This window comes from Desmodus rotundus, chromosome 1 (genome assembly GCF_022682495.2).
Source record: "Desmodus rotundus isolate HL8 chromosome 1, HLdesRot8A.1, whole genome shotgun sequence".
Lineage (NCBI taxonomy): Eukaryota > Metazoa > Chordata > Mammalia > Chiroptera > Phyllostomidae > Desmodus > Desmodus rotundus.
This window is the reverse complement of record NC_071387.1, coordinates 30,112,414-30,133,063: the sequence shown is the minus strand read 5'-3', so window position 1 is coordinate 30,133,063 and position 20,650 is coordinate 30,112,414. Positions and strand designations below refer to the sequence as shown.

The window sequence follows — 20,650 nt, the reverse complement described above, 5'->3', positions numbered from 1 at the left end:
CACACACCCCTGGATTTCACAGGTGACCGACCCCATGGCCGCCAGTGGTCTCTGTCCCACAGCTGCCGGGAAGGAGAGGAGTCTGTTTTCCTTTCCTCCCTGGGACTCTACACAGGAGATGCTCAGCCACCTACGAACGTTATGAGTTTATCCACAGACAGATGCGCATCCGCAGACAGTGTGCATATATTGCACACACTAGATGGAGGGGGAAAGGCTAATTTTTGTTTTAGGCTACACATATTTAGCTTTCTAAACAGAAGAATTGAAGGATTTCTCTCAACTTATGCACAATGGTTGGTGTCTTAAGCTGTATGCAAATGAGCACGCATTCATGCATGATTTAAACTGACCTCAGGAGCTCTTCAGAGACACATTAACTTGTGCTGTTCCCAGGAAGCACCCATCCAGGGCTCAGCCCCGACACAGGTGCCGCAACAGCCCCAACAGCATGGGGTCGGATGACTGCAAGGTGGGCTGGGGAGGTGAGGCAGTGGGACCTGAAGAGGCCCTGGACAGTGACCCAAAGGTCTCTTCCAACAGTCTCAGAATCTACTTGGTGACTTCTAGTTCTGGGCAATCCAACCCTCTTACAAAGTCTGGAAAATAACTGTAAACACTGCCGTGTATTGGGCTGGGACAACAACCAAAGTTCACATTCTACACTTCAGAGTATATAACAGTAATAACACCGGCGGTGTTTGGTTAGCTTGTAACCGGAAACAGCAATCTAGGCCTGGGGATGAAGCCATACAGGGCGCGAGAGTGTGAAGGAGCAAAACAGGGAACAGGTGTGTCACTGGGCCAGCCGTGTCAGGCTAGACTGGCCCCGAAATCTGGATGGAGCAAAGGGTGAATGTGCTATGACAGATCCCACAAAATAGGACTCCACATCAGAACAAAGACAAAGACTAGCTCTTTTCTGACTTCCAAACATGGAATTATAACACATGTATACAAGTTGGTTAAAATACTGCTAAAACAGCACACACAGAAACAATATCTTGTCACTCCCTACAAGTACATACTCCATTTACAACTTGGTTTTTAAAACCAGGACAGTTGTTAAAACATCTATCTAACAGTGATGTTTTCAAAAGCATATACACCTAAGAGCCCAGAGAATGCTCACTCCGGACCCAGTGTCAGCACCATCGAAGTGCAGTGTCTGTGACTGCAAATCAGACACAAATAAAAAATACAGTACTTTCTGAGGCCGAGGACTTGCTCACGATAGGCTTTAAAGCATTTGTGGCCAATAGGTGTGTCGTCCTCGAGGGCCTTTTAGACGGGCACAAGGTTGCCACTGGCTACACATAAGTGAGTTTTATGTCACTGTACAGGTATATAATATCCCCATCAGAGGGTATAAGAAATTAAATGCTTCACAGAGTTTTATAAAAATTGCTAAAAAAGTTTTTTTGCACTTCAGTTTTTAATTTTTACATGTGCCACTTTTAACAACATCAATTATAAACTACTTACTCTCTTACTGCATTGCTCAACCCTAAGGAAGAACGTGGTTTGGAGCACTGCATCTCTCGCTGAAAGCGTGCATCTCTAGCACTATTAGTTCTCCACTGAGTCGTGGAAATCTGCAAGAGCCATCGAACAGCCTGAAGCCTCAAACCCAGGGGCATTAGCCCTCAACCAAAACACAGTTTAGTCTCGGTCCTACAACTGGCATCAGCATTTTCTCAAGAGGTCAGGGTTAGAGCAAAGTGCTTGGAAGACTGCTGCTCTGCCAGCGCAGGCAGGTAGTCTTAGAATGTTTGTACAGGTGGCTGGACTGGCTGAACCTCTTGCCACACTTCAGGCAGGCGTAGGGTTTTTCACCTGTGTGAACACGGATGTGCTTCTTGCAATCTGTCAAGGTCAAAAAAGTCTTGCAGCAGATTTTACAGGCATACTTGCGAGCTCCCTCTACAACCAAGACATTATGCTCTGATAAAGCCTTCTTGCACTTTGACAGGACATCCGCAGATGCCCTGGTCAACTGTGGAGGGCCAGGCTGGGAAGGATGCCCATTTTCAAATGAGGACGTGGCCCCATTCATCATTAGCTGGGAACTGGCAGAGTTGTCCGGTATCTGTGAGCTCCTGACAGAAGTTACAATTGGCATTTTGGGAGCTATACGGCGGTAGTATGGAAAGTTACTGGCCTTTCCTCTTGAGGAGCCCATCATTACCCTAGAGAACGAGGAGTGGAGGCCCAAACCAGATCTGGAAAAATCCATCCCAAACTGTTCTCCTTGATAGCCTGATGTCTGCACACATGGCAGGCCCATCGCTTCCTGCATGGGCCTAACGAAGTGGGAGTCCGCAGGCTCACTGAATGGGTTTTCTACATGAGAGCCAGGGGCCGAGGAGGGCCCACCCGCAGGCCCAGCCTCTGGACTCAACAAGTACGGGGCCTCACACTCCAGCCTGCAGTCACTGGTGGTGTTTGGGATATTATCATCATTGTTCTGATTTGCACTGAAGTTACTTCCTCTGCTCTTGTTAAGAAAATTTGAAATGCTAAAAGTGGACTTATGATCTAAGTTATTTGTGACTTCCAAAATATGGATGTCACCCACCCTGTCAGTGCTAGACTGGGGATCTGAAAAACTCCGATCACTGCTTTCGGGGCTGAGGTCTATCTTCTCAGCACTGACCACAACTCCTTCCACCTCCACAGACTCGCTGCCTTCTGCTTGTGACGTCACATCGCTCACTTCGTCCTGAGGTTCAGGAGAGCTCAAGGGCTCCGATTTAACCACTACTCTCATGTGCTCCTTCTCGCCAAGGCCAACCTCAGGGTTCTCACACTGAAAACCACTTTTTTCAGTTGCAGCTTCCTGCTCAAAACTAGTCTCAACCTGAGTTGCGCGAGAAGCCATGGACAACTGTGCCATGTTGCCGACACTGTTGTCAGACTGGCTAGGCACCTGGGCATCTTCTTGAGCACCGAAAGACTGGTCAAATATGATCGTACCGTCTTCCTGGTTGTCAGTCATTCCGTCAGCCTTAGGGTTATCCACAATTTTCAGAGAATCTGGTGAGAAGAACTCCTCTCGAGAATGAACCCCTGAAGGCCCGTTCTCTGGTGTAACATTGGAAATGGCAGACTCATCCATGGTGGGTCGGAGGCGCTGTCTGGCCCGCTCCTCTGCAGACTGCTTGCGCTTATGAAGGCGTCTCATGGGGAAGGGTGTCCGCTGATCCAGGTTACTGCGCATCGACGAGCTCAGGGGGGCCTGCTGCTCCTCACCACTCTGGTTGGAATTGAGGGCTGAGCTCACGATGCTTAGTCCCAGCTGCTGCAGCATAAAAAAGCGCTGCATGCGGGCGCTCTGTTCCTGAACACGCTCACTGGGGGGGGACATGGGCAGCGTCCTTGTCGTTAAGTAGTGTTTACATGCCTTAACAACAGAGTTCAAATGCAGGTGAGAGGCTGCCAATAAGACATCCATAACATTGCTCTCCCCCAGCATGAGGGTGGAGGTATACATCATATCAATGAGTGCGGCAAAGGCCTCTGCTGTCACTACCTCACTATCCAGCTGGATCATGTTCAAGCTCTGATCTCCCTCCGCCACTGAGAACAGGGCTCGGAAATGCGTGCTGCAGGCTGCCAGTACAGAGCGGTGGGCTTTAAAATGTCTATTTCCCACTACGATGACGCAATCACAGAGCTGGCCATGAAGTCTTTGGTAGTTCAGTTGCTGGAAGATCTGTTCAAAGTGTCCAGGAAAATCCATGATCCTATGGGAAAGGAAAGTGTTAAGACTTTAAAAAGCTTAAGACAAAGCCAGAGCACAGAGGGTGTGATAAAAAAAGAGAGGCGTGGAGGGCCAAGCTTGGATCTTTAAAAGCTTGTGATGTTTTTGATAACGGCACACAGACTAGAAACCTGTCAAACAAGGAGCAAATGCTGACTCAGCTACAGGCCTGGAAGCAAGCACTCATGTGGGCTCAGCTACTGGTTGTTAACAGGCTCCTTTCACTCTTCATATGACCCACTTTTAACATGTAGGGCCCATGTTAGAAAAGACCAACGTGTGCATGATAGAATATCTACCCTGCGTAAGTTAATCTGAGTTCTACATTCCTAAGGACAATGAGCAAATTCCGGAGTCTTTAGGTCACCTTAAATAAGTGAAAAGGGTAAATCAGTATTGGCGGGAAGATTTCTAGTTATAGATGGTGGTAGATTGCACACATGTATTTACCTCCCCGCCACACAACATGCTTATTTCTGAAACCCCATAAAAATACACTGAAGTCTTTTTGTTTTGTATTTGTTTTAAAAGTCCACAAGGAAAAAAACAATGAGAAATAAATATCAATAGCATTTTGGAAGCTGGTGAACAGGTAAATGAATGACTGACAACTGACTTAGCATACCCAGAAAGCTAAATCCTACACTGGCAGTGGATAAAACATCCTGACTTAGATACAAGCTCCCCACCCACCCAAAGGCTCAGGAACTGGTTGCGGAGATGCCAAGGGAAGTGGAATGGAGGTGATGCTAAGACAGGTGGACTGGGTGGAAATCCATTCAATAAAAAACAGTGCAATGGAAGCTCTGTGCCTGTGGCACAGAAAAGGCAAATCTATAGAAACAGAAAGATGAGCTGTTAGCTGGGGCTGGGACTGGGATGACAGCAGGACTGCAAATGGGAAGAGGGAATTTGGGGGGGTTGATGGAAATGTTCTAAAATTGAATTGAGGTGATGACTGTACAACTCATAATTTTCTAAAAATATTTGAATTGTACACTTAAAACCAGGAATTTTATGGTATGTACATTATCCCTCAGTACAGCTCAATAAACTATACCCCAATAAAAAACTAATGGGGAAAGAAAAAGAAGAGATGAACAATCCAGATGAGGGGACTATAAGAGACTAACTTTCCAAATAGCATTTCAACCCAGCACACCACTTTATTTATTTATTTATTTATTTATTTATTTATTTAATCTTTATCCAAGGACATTTTTTTTGTTGCTTTTAGAGAGAGGAAGGGGGAGCGGGGAAGAGAGAAACATTGATTGATTGCCTTCTTGTAAGTGCTCCGACCAGGGACTGAACCTACAACCCGGGTGTGTGCTCTGATGGGGGATCGAAACTACCACCTTTCAGTGCATGGGATGGTGCTCAAACAACAAGCCACAACAGCCAGGGCTGTAGTATATCAATTTAAAAGGATAATATTCTGTCCAATGCCTTTCTTCTTCGACAAGCAGCAGAAATATCATTATCTAAGGAAAAAGAGCCTCCTTATATTTTGAAATGTCAGTTATCTTGAGTTTAACAAGAAACTACCATTCTTTTCTACAAAAGGTCATTCACTAGAATGCCTCTTAGCGTTCAATCCCCACTTTTTATAGGAAAGGTGTAAGTAGCAAGGATATTGTGGTCTCAGAAAGCATCATTTTGAGGAAAATGCCCAGGGCCTAGAGACCTTCGAGAAGAGACTCCTGAGGTAGCTTAGCATGACCCCCACAAAGGCAGAGGGTGAAATAATACTGGAAGACAGGTAAACAGTTCACACAATCATTTAACTTCCCATTTGCCTAAAAATCGTCAGCCCTATACCAGATGCTGTAATACAGCCCTGGAGATCAACTCAAGTTCTCAAAATACTCAACTCAGGCTCTTCTCAAAACACCTTACGGATGCCTGGAATGTCCTGCTATGCCGTGTAGTCAGGTCATCTTCAGGGCAGTACAAAAGCAAAGGTTTCCTTTTCTCTTAAGGGGCTCCAGAAGTAGTGAAACTAACACGATGACCCTGGAGATGACCAACACCTAGAGAAACACTTGTTCTCTAAGTAAGTAACAGTGTGAAATTTTCCATTTCGAGATACTTCAAACTAATTTCTCCTTAATGGCAATATTCTTTCATCTCAGTATCATTTAATAAGTCAATTTATGATCACTTGGTTTAGCAATGGAAATGAAATACACCAAATCAAAGCTAATCTCAGCCATAAAACTGGCTAATTGGATTACTCAACTGTCCTTTCCAACACCAAGAGCGTCAGAAAGCACCTCAGTATAAGTCGGAGTCCTTAACTGAGTACAGTAGAGTCCACTCAACTGATTTTAGGAGAAAGAGGTTATGATGAAGGGATGTTGGGAAGCCCACAAAATCTCTAGGAGGATGGGAGAGCTATGCTTGAATGCCCCAGAGCACTCAACCACATTGTGGAACCATTCTAGAAAACTCACTACTGCCACCGCCACCTCTGCCACCTGCAGCTTGGCATGGATCTTGCTCTGGGTCAGCTGCTCAGAGAAGTAGTTGCCATTGCATCCTCCAGACCAACACTGTCCAATAGAAGTTTTTACAGTGATGGAAGTTATCAGCATTGTTGCAATGTCATGCACTAGTCACATGTGTCTATGAGCACTTGCGACGTGGCTAGTGCACCTAAGGAACTGAACTTTTTATTTAATTTTAATTAATTTAAATGGTTACCGTATTGGAGAATAGTTCTAAATGTGCAATATTGTTCCATATTGCTCACATCTGCATCCAAACCCTACTCAAGTACATAAGACCAAGGGAACCTAGTTCTTATATCTGCACTGAAACTATGATTCTACCTTGCAAAAGCAGGCTCACAATTTGCAGGCTATCCAAATGTAAAGGAGAAGGTGTTCAAAAGATTCTGGGCAGCTGCAAATGACAAATGCCCACTACAATGCTCTTCTGACAATTAAAGCCCCTCTACATGCATGTAATGCACAGATGCCTTTGGAAATGCACAATTGTACTGGGTAAGAGGTGATCATCCAGAAGAGCACAAAAACAACAGGAGGCTAGAAAAACTAGTGTTACAACACACATGTGCAGGCAATGAAGACATCTACAACTAGCACTTACTGAGCCCTGACTCCTCCTCGCCTATGACTAGGATAAGAAGCTAGGGTAGAATTTTAAAAGCTCTAGGCAATTTAAAACTGAGAAAATTATAAAATATTTGTTAATTTATTTTAAAATAATTACATGTTAATCTAAACAACTTTTATAAAAATTTTATTTTCCCTTCAAAATGAGAAGAGTGGCAGTGTTTTACATTTTTGCATTAAAAGAAGACATCTGGATTCTCATATTTGCTTGTGCATTCAGGCTTTTGCAAAATCATACATCACATGGCCTCTGAAAAACTTCATTGTACACTAATGGAAGAATGAGAGTGAAAAAAAGCAAGTAAGTCTTTGTATTATTATAAAAATTGTTTTGACCTCACAGATCCCTTGAAAAAGTGTCAGAGGGCCCTATGGGTCCTTGGAATATATTCTGAGAACTGCTAATCTAATGAAAATTCTAATTATACTGTGAAGATGGAGGCAGGGAGTGTTCATTAAAATGCACAGACCAAAACTAGTGGAATTATAAGGAGAAATTAACAAATTCATTTTTAAAAAACAAAATTCTTATCTCTAACCAAGGGGAAGCCAATAGATAATGTCTAGTTAAAAAATTAAGTAGCTCCAAGCATATCATTTTAGAATAGGCACACAATTATAAAAAAAAATTAGCTAAGAGTTGAAAGTGGTAGCCTTGGGGAAGAGAAAATGGAAAGCAGAGAGGCTAAGGTCTGGTGTTTTTCTTAACAAATCTTGTGGAACTATTTGACTCTTTAAGTGATCTTTACTTAACACTACATATACTTTTGGTGAAATTTGTTTTTAAAATCTAAAAAGAAGAGAGCCAGAACAGATCATAACCACACACACGAAGTTAGAAAAAGTCACCAAAGTATTACTCCCCAACCCCTGAAAAGGCATCAGTACCAAACAGTTTTATAGAAAATACCTATTAAATGCTGTGGAAAAGATAATTCCTATGTTATTTAAAGCATTTTAAGAGAGGAAGCTTCCGATGATCCAATATTTACATAGTTATTATATCACATGCCAGGCAATGCAATTAAATACAGTATATACTGACCAACATTTCTGAATGGATTGGTAAAGATGAGTTATGCAGAGAAGGGCAATCTATTGCTGTGAGTGTGCTAATAGACTTTTGAGAGAAGCGTTTTAAAATCCAGTAACATGTGCGTAACTCAATTAAGGTAAAAGTGAAGCCATGAGTTAAACCAAATGAGAAATGCAGTTGACGCACTAGCATTTTTTTAAAAAGATTTTATTTATTTATTTTCAGAGAAAGGAGAAAGGAGGGAGAAAGAGAGGGGGAGAACATCAGTGTGTGAGAGAAACATTGACTAGTTGCCTCTTGCTCACCCCCAACTGGGGACCTTGCCCGCAACCCAGGCGTGTACCCTGACAGGGAATCAAACTGGCTACCTTTCACTTTGCAGGCTGGTGCTGAATCCACTGAGCCACGTGAGCTAGGGCTGATGCAGTAGCATTTTTAAACAGGTTTTGGCCATCCCAAAGTGCTACTGTTGATATTCCAAAAATGAACTGGAAATAGCAGGGCATTACTATGATGTCCAAAAGTGATTCTAAAGACCACGAATATGAAGAAGGCTTAGATTCACACCATCTTAGGTAAGATTTCCCAGAAGCAGACTTTGAGAGAATGACTCAAGTGCAAGTGATTTATGAAGGAGGTGCTCCCAGAAGAAGCTAGGAGTGGGGAACATGACAGGAAAACAGCAGCAGCCAAGCAAGAGTGTGACTTGGGGCAAAATCCCAGCCTAAGCCTGGTCTAGTGGGAAGCTCTGGAGTATAAATGAGTTTAAGTCACCTCAGGGCAAAGGAACTGGTCCTTTGTAGCCCTGCATTAGTCAGTCAACAGCTAAGGGCCTCTCCACGGGGCCAGAAACTGCCAGGCACTTTCCAGCTTTCCAGGCCCACACACACAGCGATGCCAGTCACCCAAAGACCTGGTCCTCTTAAGAGTCACAGATGCAAGCCATCAGAAGGAAAAGCATACAGAAGCTGCACCATGGGAGCACAGACCGGTAAAAGGGATCAAGGCAATCTGGTTAGAGCCCAGACAGTATCTGCTGCTCACACTTGGCGACACTAAAGAAACAAGTTGTGTAACCATACAAACACACAGATGCTACTGTCTGTTGGGAAAGGGCATTTTTGTATATATAATTTATATGTTTTATTCCCAACCCCCCATTGCTATCCCAAAATTAAGTTAATGAGAAATCTCAATTTAGCTCTTTGATTCTAAGGTGTCACTTAGCATTAAGAGGCCCCATGTAGTAAACATTAGTAAATACTGTTTTAAAAGTTATTAACAAGATAATGTATCACCACATACTTCCTCAATTGGGCTTTCTGGCATAAATAAAGAAATCTAATTAACTTGGGCATCAAAAGACAGCTAGATGTAGTTATAACAGTCTGTCAGGCAAGGCTTTGTACTTAGAACCAACAGAATCCAACTCTGGCTTACTTGAGCTAAAGATAGCTGAGAAAGCAAAGACCTGGGATGCTGAAGATAATCAGACAGCAAGGGAACTCTGAAGGGTTAGAAAGCAAAATCCACAGTCACACTGGTATATTAGAAGTTCCCTTCAGCTACTTCCTCTGCAATAAATGGCCTCCAACAGTCCCTTCAGTATGGACATCACGTGCTCAAGATTCAAAGCTCCAGGGAGAGCTCCTACATACTAAGCTTAGAGAGCACCCACCCCCACCCCTGATTATGCTGGGCAAGCAAAGAGGAAGGGTATTTCTTCCGTTTTTACTTACGCAGTGGAAGGCTGGTTGCTTTTTATCCACCTAACAAGGCTATACATAAAGGGCGAGGGGGGGGGTCAAGATCATTTACGAACAAGAAATCGAGAGTGCTATTAGGAAGGGAGAAAAAGTCTCAGAATATCCAAAATAAAGAGCAAAACCTACGTATGAGAGATTTCTTATAGGAAAGTCCCTCAAACCCTCACACATTCTTCTGTTTTAAACAAACAAAATTCAGGTTTTTCTAGTTTCCTAACTGGAGATAAGCAATAGCAATTCTAAAACAAGGGAAGACATGGCTGCGCCAGGCTGACAGATGCAAAATGAGACAGCTGACCCACTGGGGGACAAGAGGCCCAGCAACTTGAAGCCCTTGAGATCTCAACAGCCCTGGAAGGTGCTGTGTACTTAGTACACAAATTCATTCATCTAATGTTTTGAAGTGCTTACTTTGTTCAAGGTTAACTGCTTGCCACGTCCAGTTCCAGTACGGTCAACCATGTTGTCTGACAAGGTCCAGACATGGGGGATATGTCTTCAAGGAAGCGTATCCTGGCCTGGAGGACGTGGCATTACTTGGGATTTGTGTGTGATTTTGTTCTTTCTCTTTAATGGAATCTGCATTTTTACTGCTTTAATCATCTGGAACCTCCTGGAAATGATCACCACTCTTAGAATTGACCAGCAGCTGACACAAACAGGATATAATCAGACCAATGCGTCTCTGGTCAATAAGTCCCCGAATGTCTAAAAGTCGTTAGAGTAACAGCCCCTCCTTTACCTTAAATAAGAATATATATCAATTAGACAGCCATAGAAATAAGAAAAGCTGGTTAGCTATTAAGCATGTAGAAACAGTTACTATGAAGTTAAAGTTTATAGTACACAGAGAAACATTTTAGACAGAAAAGATAGATAGCTAAGTTAGATATCACAAAGGCCTTATTGCCTCTGCTCAATCTACCGTATACTTTTGCCCTATGAACAATTTCTGAAAATGTCTAATCGTCTGATTTATGACTCTCCTGGTTAAAATAATCTTTGTTCACTATAACTGAATCTACGAAAACTTTGGTCGAAACAATCTTTGTTTAATATAATTAAATCCATGGAAACTTTCGTACTTTTCCTGGTTACCTTTGTATTGATTTTTCTGCTTAACTGATCATGCTATACACTTGCAAATGTTAATCCATGCCAAAAAGGAAAATATAAAAATCCACTTGTACTTGCAATAAACGAATCAGTGCTTCACCTGCCTCTGAGCTGTGTAGTCGCCTGATCTCCACGTGCCGGCGCCTCATAGCACCTTCGGGACCCCCTGGACTGCAGTGGCTGGACCGCGGCAACTGCTGTGGGACAGAGATTTCTATGGCATAGTCCTACCTGTCAGTGATGCTTAGCAGAAACAAGACATACACAACCATGTTACAAAGTAGGAAGCATTCAGTGCCACATAAGTGATAAAGTGTACACGGTGGCTCAAAGAAGACAAAGGTTACTTACGGCTTCCTGGTGGCACTGACAACAGAGCTAGGTACTGACTTAGGATAAAATGAGATATAAAGGATATTCTAGAAAAAGGTAAAGGTGGGGAGAGGTTTGAGGTCGGGGAAGCTATGTATCCATTCTGGCAGGAAAACAGGTAAGGGTAGGAAGGTAGGTATTGGATAGTGAATGCTCATAACTGATGGTAATGATTACAGCGAGTCATCAGAAAAGTTAGCCACGAGGCACATAATTTTGAACTAAAGACTATCATCACTTTTCAGATAATTTTTGTAAAAATATTTTCACATTTAAGCACAGTATCAGTCAGCGTTCTTTTTCTTTTTAAAGATTTTATTTATTTACTTTTAGACAGAGGGGAAGGGAGGGAGAAAGAGAGGGAGAGAAGTAATAATGTGGGGTTGCCTCTTGCACGCATTCCACGGGGAACCTGGCCCACAACCCAGGCATGTGCCCCTACTGGGAATCAGGAATCAAACCAGCGACCTGCTGGTCTGCTGGCCAACGCTCAATCCACTCAGCCACTCCAGCCAGGGCTTGTTATTTAGTCTTCATTCATATGTCTTTTTTGATATTATGCGAGATGAAATGGGAAGTACACTTGGGAGTAATTGTGCTGCATGTTGAAAAAAGATGTCCTCAAGAAAAAAATACTGTGCGATTTTGGAGTCACAAGCAGCACTCACTGCTCTTTTCAGAGAACAGCATTTTCACTTGGAAGAATGAATGACAAACTATGGTTATTCAGACTTGAGCATGTGCCAGACATTTTCTTGGAAATGAACAAAATCAGCTTGTCATTACAAGGAAAACAACTTACAGTATTTCTTGCCTAAGATAAAATCTGAGCTTTCAGGTGAAAATTAGAATTCTGGAATATCTGTATCTGTCACTGTGAGCTGGATAGCTTCCCAGTGCTCTTCTAATGAGATCATTAGTGACATTAATAAAATGTGATTTTAGAAAATACTGTATAATAAATGTGTCAACATTTGAAAGATCTGTATAACTCAGTGAATCAACACTTTCCAAATGACTAATGTAACCATGAGGTTATGTTACAAAATAAGGTATAGGTTAAAAAAATCTATTCAAGTGCAAGATATAAATTAATGTATTTTAATGTAACAGAATATGAAAAGTTCATTGATACAGTTTCAGATTTTACGTTGCAACTAACCTGTCTTGTATTAAACTAGACATTAAAGAGATTTGCAAAATGCAAAACAATGACACTCTGAACATTCCCAGTGCACAGATGTTGGTTTCAAATACCATTCGCTAATAAAAGGAACCAGGGCTTCTTGGAGAAATGGCCGATTCTAGGATGAGGCAGGGAATATAAAATAAGCCTGCAGAATCTAATAGTGCCAGAAAGTAAGGAAGGGCTACAAACAAACAAACACGACAATGGGAATATATGAAAGGGACATAGGACCCAATAGGAGAAAGTGCTCTTATAGGACAAAGCTGAAATAGTTTGAGCAAAAAGACACATAAAATAGTATTACATTATAACCCAAAAGTGTAAAATAAATATCCATAGGTCCATACTGATATAAATGGTTGGTCAGATAAATAAATGGGAGAGAAGACACAAATCTGAGCAGAAGAATTCCAAATAACTTATGTAGCTACTCTGTCCTCAAGGACATGGAGCACACTCCCCACTCCTTAAGTGTGGGCTATGCATAGTGACTTCCTTCCAGAGAACAGCACAGAAAGGGAACTTTACAGTAGAGAAACCTGACAAACATTTTCTCAGCCGGGTGATCGAGGGCACCATCAGTGGTGATAAGCTATGTTCACAGTATGTATGTTAGTGGGCAGCATGTGCTGATGTGATGAGAACGGTTCTTTCTCTCTCTGGTCTTCCCCACAAAAACCTGCAACCCCAGTCTAATCATGAGAAAAACACCAGACAAACCCCAACTGGACAGTCTATAAAATAAATGACGAATACTCAAAGCTATCAAAGTCACCAAAAAACAAGAAAAGTTTGAGAAACTGTCATAGCCAAGGGGAGCCTAAGGAGACAAGATGACTAAATGTAATGTGCTATCCTGGATGAGATCTTGGAACAGAAAAAGAATAAGAGGTGAAAACTAAGGAAACCTGAGTAAAGAATGTATATAATGTATCAGCAATGGCTCATTAATCATGATAAACTTACCATACTAATGGCAAGACATTGGTAACAGGAAAACTGATTGTGGGTATATGGAGACTCTATTCTGTCTTCACAATCTTCCTAGAAATCAAAAACTGTTCTAAAAAATAAAGGTGTTTTTTTTTTAACTGCCATTCTTTTCCCTAAGAATTTGTTTTGGAAAAATAGTTATTTTTTATAACTGTTTTTATTGTGTTATTGATGTTAACATATAATGGGTTTATTATTTTTCATGAATTCAATTTTAACTTCTAGTATGTTAGATACTGATAGCTATAACTCACAAAAAGCTCTTCAGACTCACCGACAATTTTTCAATGTATGAAGGAATCCTTAAGTCAAAAGTTTGAAAATCACTGACATAAATAAGCCTCATACATGGAAAATGCATATATGTGGAATCTCATTCTTCAAATATATCGGATAAATGAGACTACAGTGTAAAGGCAGCCTTCAATTTATACATATATTGTGCTACTCAATTTTGTGAAATTAATTGCCTAGCATTTTCTCAGCAATATTACCTTCCAAGATCATCACAAAGTATTAACCTGTTACTATGGTAGCAAACTGTCAAAGCACCTGTTCAGCGTACCACACATACTATTATACTTCTATTAGTTGGAGGGTGGAGGGTTAGTTGGATGGGATGCAAGGGTTGAATGCCTACTAAAATCCAGGGTGTGTAGGTGCTTTACACATATTACCTTTCACAGATGACTGTCAAGGAGTAATGTCATCCCCATGACTAGGGCCGACATCACCCAACCAGTACTGTAAGTGAAGGAGAAGAGTTATAAACCCAGGTCCAACTACAAAACCTCACTTTGCTGTAGTGGAAACAAGCTCCCAGTAAGATATGGCCCAGGTAGACAGTAACAGAATACTCAGGAGAGAACAGTATGTAGTTACAAGGAAGAGCAAGGCTAGGAATAAGGATTAAGAGATTGAGGGGGTAATGGGTAAAGCTGAAAAGCAGGCTCAAGGTCAAGGATGGGGGTCAGTGAGAGTGAAAAGACGGGTGTGAAAAACAGCAGCTACTGGGGTAAACATTAGAGCAAGGGTTGTGGAAGAGGTGGCAGGAGGGACTTCTCTTACTCAAATCCTCCCTTAATGCCAATGCCAAACCTCCACCTTGGCCAACAGACCCCAGTTTGGAAGGTGAGGAGAATGAAGGATGAGTTCTGCCTTCTCCCACTGCCTCTTGCTTATGGCTCCTCTCCAACACTGCCTTGCATGAGCCTGGTGCAGCACAAGAATCAGGGTTCAGAGCTTTGGGGAGAAGGCAAGGGTGACAAGGTACACTCCTGGCAGCAGGCTTACCTGTCATACAGTGAAAATCTTGGTCTGCCCAACCCTGTCGGAGAGGTGGTCTGTCAGGGTGGTGGCCCACCAGCAGAGGGTGCTGTCGGAAAGATGGGCATGCCCAGGACATGACTGACTGAAAACACTACCTTTAAACTGGAAAGTAATTTATGACAAATTTCACTGCTTTATCCTGTTTAGAATTTTATACTCGTACTATAACTGGCCTAGAAATTTCCCTTTCCTGGGCATTACATCTTCCTAGAATTTAAAACGAATAGCCACCTAGCCGATTACCTAGGGGGATAAAGAACATCTGTAGCCAGTTAAAGCTCTAAAGATTATACAAACTTCACAAAGGTATACAAAACCAACCAGAAATGGCTTCTTTTAGTGCTTACAAATCTGAACGTGTATCTAGTTTAACATCTACTTAAGAAGTCTAAATGTATTTTTCCTCTATTATTTAGAAAATGTTGCCTGCCACCCTGTTATGCTCCCCACACACAACCTTTTCATCATTTTGAAAACAGCTTTCATTGCCTTCTCACGACGACAGATCGAGAAACATATTTCTTAACGAACAAAACCACTTTATCAACAAAAAAGCCACGCCAGAGCTATGTAGACACTACCATTGATAGCACCTTTCCAATAAGAGAAAAAGTAGATTTCATTCATTTTTGTACCTAGTTTACTTTCAAAGTAGCATACTGCCTTCACTTCTGAATCATTTATCAAATCAACAGCAGTTAGCAAGAAACTGATACTTTTCCTGCTGAGTCGCTTTAGACATTGCGCTCAAAATAAAGACTACAATGTATGTTACTAAATGCATTTAGATTTTGGTACCATCTATGGGTTCCCCTCACAACTGAACCCCAAAACTGTGGGTTTTCTTCTCCCTATCTTTCCTCGAAACCTCTCTGCAGTAGAGACTAAAACAGAAGGACTAAACCGAAGGTCCTGCATTTTCAGAGGAAGACTGTTGAGTGGATCTTAAATTATAATGGATTAATTAAGGTGTAGTGAAAAATCAATTGCACCAAAAAATAATATGTTCAGAATAAATAATATATTCAGAATCGTGTTTAGCATGATTCATCCTAATCATTTTTAACCTAATAAGTTGGAAATACAGCATTTGTAAACTTATCAAGTACACAGAATAACAGCCTACCAAGTCTAATTTCTAAAAGCAGATTCACCCCTCCAACATCCTTCACACTTAGAAAAAGAAACAAAACACTTTGTTAATTCCATTCATATGAGAAAAAAAGGATCACTTCCAATAGGATTGCTTCAATAACAAATTTTTTTTTAATTTTTAAAATATGTTTATTGATTTTTGGTGAGGGGGAGGAGAGAAACATCAATGTAAGAGAGAAACATCAATCGGTTGCCTCTGAACCCAACCCAACTCTTGGTGTATGGATGATGCTCCACCCAACTGAGCCACACGGTCAGGGGAACAACAAACTTTCTTCAGAGGACAAATTTGGAAAATTAATTGGTTATAATTATAGTGAATCAACTAGTACAAAAGTCTTTTAAGTGTACCAAATGTCATTAAATCTTAGATGCCAGTGATTATAAGATGCAACATTTCATGTAACTGTAGGAAAGAAAAAAAGCTGTCAATTAGGCTATAGCATAATGCTTACTGATGGCATCCTGTCTTCAAGATTAAAATGGGAACAAAACTGTTTTAGAATCGAGGAAATACTGGAATCTTAAACATATCATTCAAATATGTTAGAAGATCAGAAGGAAAATTATCTACAGACAAAAACATAATCCTGAATACTAAGAAAGTGATCTATGCCTAGTATATTACAATAAAGTTAGTGCTCCAACACAATTCCTAATAAGTTTGAACTGTCAGAAAGATAAATCAACTATCCATCTATCTATGCAGAAAGTCACCCCTCCTCCCAAACTGGTCTTGAGATGAAAAGCCACTCTTCAGTGATGAAAATGATGAAAACAATGATAAAGAACAATAGTTCACTCAGAAGCAGCTGGTCTCTTAGCATGAGAAGTTCACCGCATACTTAGACAAAGGTGCTGTGTAGTGTTACCTTCCGTCCCACCTGCTGCACTAACAAAACCTGGCTCTACTAGACAACATCCATATTTGAGAAACGTTAGTACAGTCAAATGGAAATCATATGCTTAGACCTGGCACAGGGGGAAAGTATTGGTTTATAATAAATTTACTTTTTTTAAAAAAAGTTGAAAACTAACATGGAGTCAGTACCTTGGGTTTTTCTTCTCCCTTCCAAGAAGAAATTGAAGCAGATTCAAGATTCTGCGTCAGCACTACAGCAAGCGTTGTCATACCTGGCTGTATACAAGACAGTACTCAGTCTCACCCACACTGAAGACCTCCATGCAATTCGTGCTAAGTACTTCAAACACTAAAACATTTACATGCATTTTGTATCCAAGTGATTTTTAAAAAGTACTTCAACTTCTCAAGAGAGTCTTGCAACAAAGCCTCCTTTGAGATCGCTGACCCTAAATTTAGAAAAACACTCAATTATACGATGCTTTTCTTCCAAATCTTTCCGAATTTTGCTAGAGACACCTCAATGAACCAGAACAGCTTGCCAGTATCTTCAGATAATTACACTGTTTTGACACAACTTTTAGGAGAAAAAAATATGTATCTGAAAACAAGTTGATTTCAGGACTCTTTAAAAAGTTCTGGTTCATTTATTCAGCAAAATCCAAGGGCCCAGAGCAAGTTTCCAACCAACCAGTCTTACCTGGCAGGTCACCAGGCTGGCTGCAGCGGCCGGGCCAGTCTTCCCAAGTTTGCTCAAATCTCCAGAGGCAGCTAAAGCAATAATGGGAGGCCTCTGTTCCGTGTAGAGGCTTTTCTCTAAAACTTCTTCTCTCCCCATCTGATCTCTTCCCCTCTCCCCCCCAACTCTACTCTTTTAGCTTAGGGCCTACCGCCCTCAACAAGGAAATCCTAAGACTTTAGCACATGAAAAGCAAGTTCTCTAGACAGTAGAGACACCCAGCTCACACTTTTTATATTATCTAAGGCACAACGGTCCATACAAAAATAACAAACCATCCATGATGAGGAAGGCACTTCAACATCTAAAAATCCCGTATGGAATATCTTCTATTTACTACAACGGAAAAGTACAGATCGGAGTAAAAGTAGGTTTACAGTAGATCCTATGGAAAATAATACAATTAACAAATAATACAGAACAAACTTAGTTCACTTTTGCTCAACCCTATATATTAACGTATTTGGGGAAAAAATTTTGTTCAATTCTTGAATGTGAAGGGCTTCTTACTTTTTTTCCATTCAAATTAACCAGAATCCGAGCGTATCGGTAATCAAGACTTTGCTTTGGCTTTAATTTAAAAATTTCCTCCAAATTAAATTAGAATTTGTATTCTTTTCAGGAATTAGTTTCTGCAGTACCTTTCACTATGCCAGAATGCAGACTCCCTTAAAAACAAATGACCCATTTTGGAAGGAAAAAACCACCCTAAACTTCAACTCCCCCTTAACTCGCTGTCTTATGTATTTATGTACAAATCTACAAGGGGAGAAGGTGGAGCGGCGACTTGCAGGAAGCCCAGGAGTGGGCACTCAATAAATGCCTATAAACACTTGAGTCCTCTGATACCAAGCTGGGCCGTTCCAAAACACTGGCTCCACCCCTGCAGGGTCAGCAGCCAGCTCCCGACTCCAGACCGCCTTGGCCTCGCCATGGTCAAAGGAAACCTTGTTGCTCAAGGAGACCCAAGACGAGGGAAAGGGAGCCGCTCGACCCCATTCCCCAGCGCAGCAGATCCTCTCTGCTGAAGGTCCGGAGCCCCATCCCACCGCATCCCCGTGACCTACCTCTCCCGCCCCCAGATCTGAGGGGGCAAGAGCCCCCGCCCCACCCGGCAGACAGACAGCCGGGCGTCGGGACACGGGGGACGCCTGCGCAGAACCACCGGCCGCCCAGCCTCCGGGCCCCTCCGCTCGGTAGGGTAACAATACCCCTTCAGAAAGACTGGCAGGGCAGCCGAGGGGCACCAGTACGCGTCTGCGCGCTGCCCAGATGTTCTGTCGTGACACTGCTGGCGCCGCCAGCCCAGCGCCCCTGCTGCTTAACAGTCTCCACGGGAGCGAGCCCGCGCGTGCCACCACCACTCGCGCTGACAGGGTCTCCTCACCTGAGCCGGGCTCCGCCCCCCTTCCCCCGCAGGAGAAGGCGATGACCCTTCTCCGATCGCACTCGACAGTGTCGGAGGAGGTGGAACGTCCAGGCGGGTGTCTCCAGGATGGGATTTCCTCCCCCTTCCGCCCACCCTCCCCGCCCGCCCCGCCTCTAACCCCCCAGCTCCTTCGGCCCCTTCGCCGCGGTATTCGGCGAGGACCGCCGCCGCGGCAGACAGTAAACGGAAGTGACGCAGCGAGATCACGCCTCCACCACCTCAGCCCCTCGGACAGAACCGCGACCAATTAGCAGGGGAGCGAGCGGGGCGGGAAGCGGAGCCGCCAGCCGGCGCGCGGCATCCGGAAGAATTTACACGGCCCCGGAACGCGGACCAATCCACGGTCCCAGGAGTCTCTGTGTTTACTACCGGCCGCTCGGTGAGTGCTGTGACCAATCGCCGTGTTCCTTACGACTCGTAAAGCTGCTCTCAAACTCCTTCCCGGAGGAATTCAAGCGGCTCTAGGTTTGGGCTACAGAAGAGCTTCTGTGTGTCAAGCCAGTCGAGACCGTTGGGATGGAGGCGAGAGTGTTTTCTGCCTAGTTCCATCCATCACGATCGCGACCCCCGGGAGGCGGGCCGTCAGGGTCGCGCGTTCCACCTTCCGGACCGGAAGGGTTTTCCCTGCTGTCCTGGCGCTGGTGCTGGCGCTGGCCCTTGGGTGACCCTGCCTGCTGTCGGAAGAGAGTGCACTTTGAGGATCCCACACGCGCGCCGCCTTAGAAGTTGAATTCTCACGTCGTAGACTTTGGAGAAAATAAAATTCCAAAAAAGCTCTTTAGGTTAAATTAGACGAAATCCAGGCGAACCACGCGGATCCGTCGCTGACGGCAGTTGGGTCCGACAGCACCGCAAGCCCAGACCCGGGAGCAACTTCAAGGGTGGCTTATCGCAGCTGTGGCGTCTGAGAATGACAGGCGGGTCCGGGCTTCCGACTCGCCCCTTGCTCCACATTTCGAGCCGCAGGTCATAGAAGTCCAGTCTCCAAAACCAACTTCCCCCCCAAACAAAATTGGACACGTGCAGTGCTGGCGGACTTCTGTGGGACGCTGTCAGAGAAGAGCAAGCGCCGGGTGGCTCTCGGGATCCGTGCTGCACCCTCGCATGGAGAGCCCGAACCCTGACCGGAGAGTGGCCGGCGTGGCCTCCGAGGGCGCCGGGTGCCGGGCCAGGGAGAAGCCCTCCTTCCTCCGGTGAAGAGGAGAGAGGAAAGATCCTCAGGGGCCTTGCCAGGGGGTGGGGGAGCTGTTCAGGAGCTCCGCTTGGCTCCGGGGACGAGGCAGGCTGGGGAACGCCTCTAGTTTCTTTTGGGGGAGAGGGAGGGAAAGGGTAGACTTTTTAAAAAGGAACATCCCGCTGCCTCAGAACTTAACATCCAAGTATTATTACAGCTATTGCATCTCTTCCGACGTTACAGGTTGGAAATATTGCCATTGGGGTTTCTTTCTTTAAAGGCTAAAGGAAATCCGATAGTAAATTCTATTCTTTAAGATTCCCAGACATTTTATAGCCCTTACCAAATTTTATTGCCAGATTGGGCAGTGAAATAAAAAGATAAAGAATACTGAGAATAAACCAGGTGGTATGAGAGACCTTTTCACACGTAACCCTTAAAAAATTTTGTGAACTAGACATTATCTCTAATTTACAACCTAGCAAAAGTTTAAAAGGTGAATATTCAGTACTTAGGAGTACTATAGGCCCCCTCCTATACAGTCCATGGGAGTAGCATTGACAGTGTCTTTGCAGATAACTTAGTAG

At 43.3% G+C, this 20,650-nt stretch overlaps 1 protein-coding gene across 4 annotated transcripts; it reads right to left on the bottom strand.

Moving 5' to 3' along the window:
* Positions 1–1,450: 1,450 nt before the first annotated feature.
* Positions 1,451–19,084, bottom strand: ZBTB5 (zinc finger and BTB domain containing 5). Of its 4 annotated transcripts, none has more exons than XM_045195162.2 (3): positions 18,848–18,970; positions 16,911–16,997; positions 1,451–3,746 (listed from the first exon to the last, which is right to left on the bottom strand). In XM_045195162.2, exon 3 carries the CDS (start codon positions 3,740–3,742, stop codon positions 1,712–1,714), a length of 2,031 nt encoding a protein of 676 aa, XP_045051097.2. In that variant the 5' UTR covers positions 3,743–3,746; positions 16,911–16,997; positions 18,848–18,970; the 3' UTR covers positions 1,451–1,711. The 4 variants fall into 4 exon arrangements, with proteins under 4 accessions (XP_045051097.2, XP_045051098.2, XP_024415773.2 ...); XM_045195163.2 differs by lacking the exon at positions 18,848–18,970 and adding an exon at positions 18,528–18,544; XM_024560005.3 differs by lacking the exon at positions 16,911–16,997 and having other exon boundaries at positions 18,848–19,084.
* Between the last annotated feature and the right edge of the window lie 1,566 nt (positions 19,085–20,650).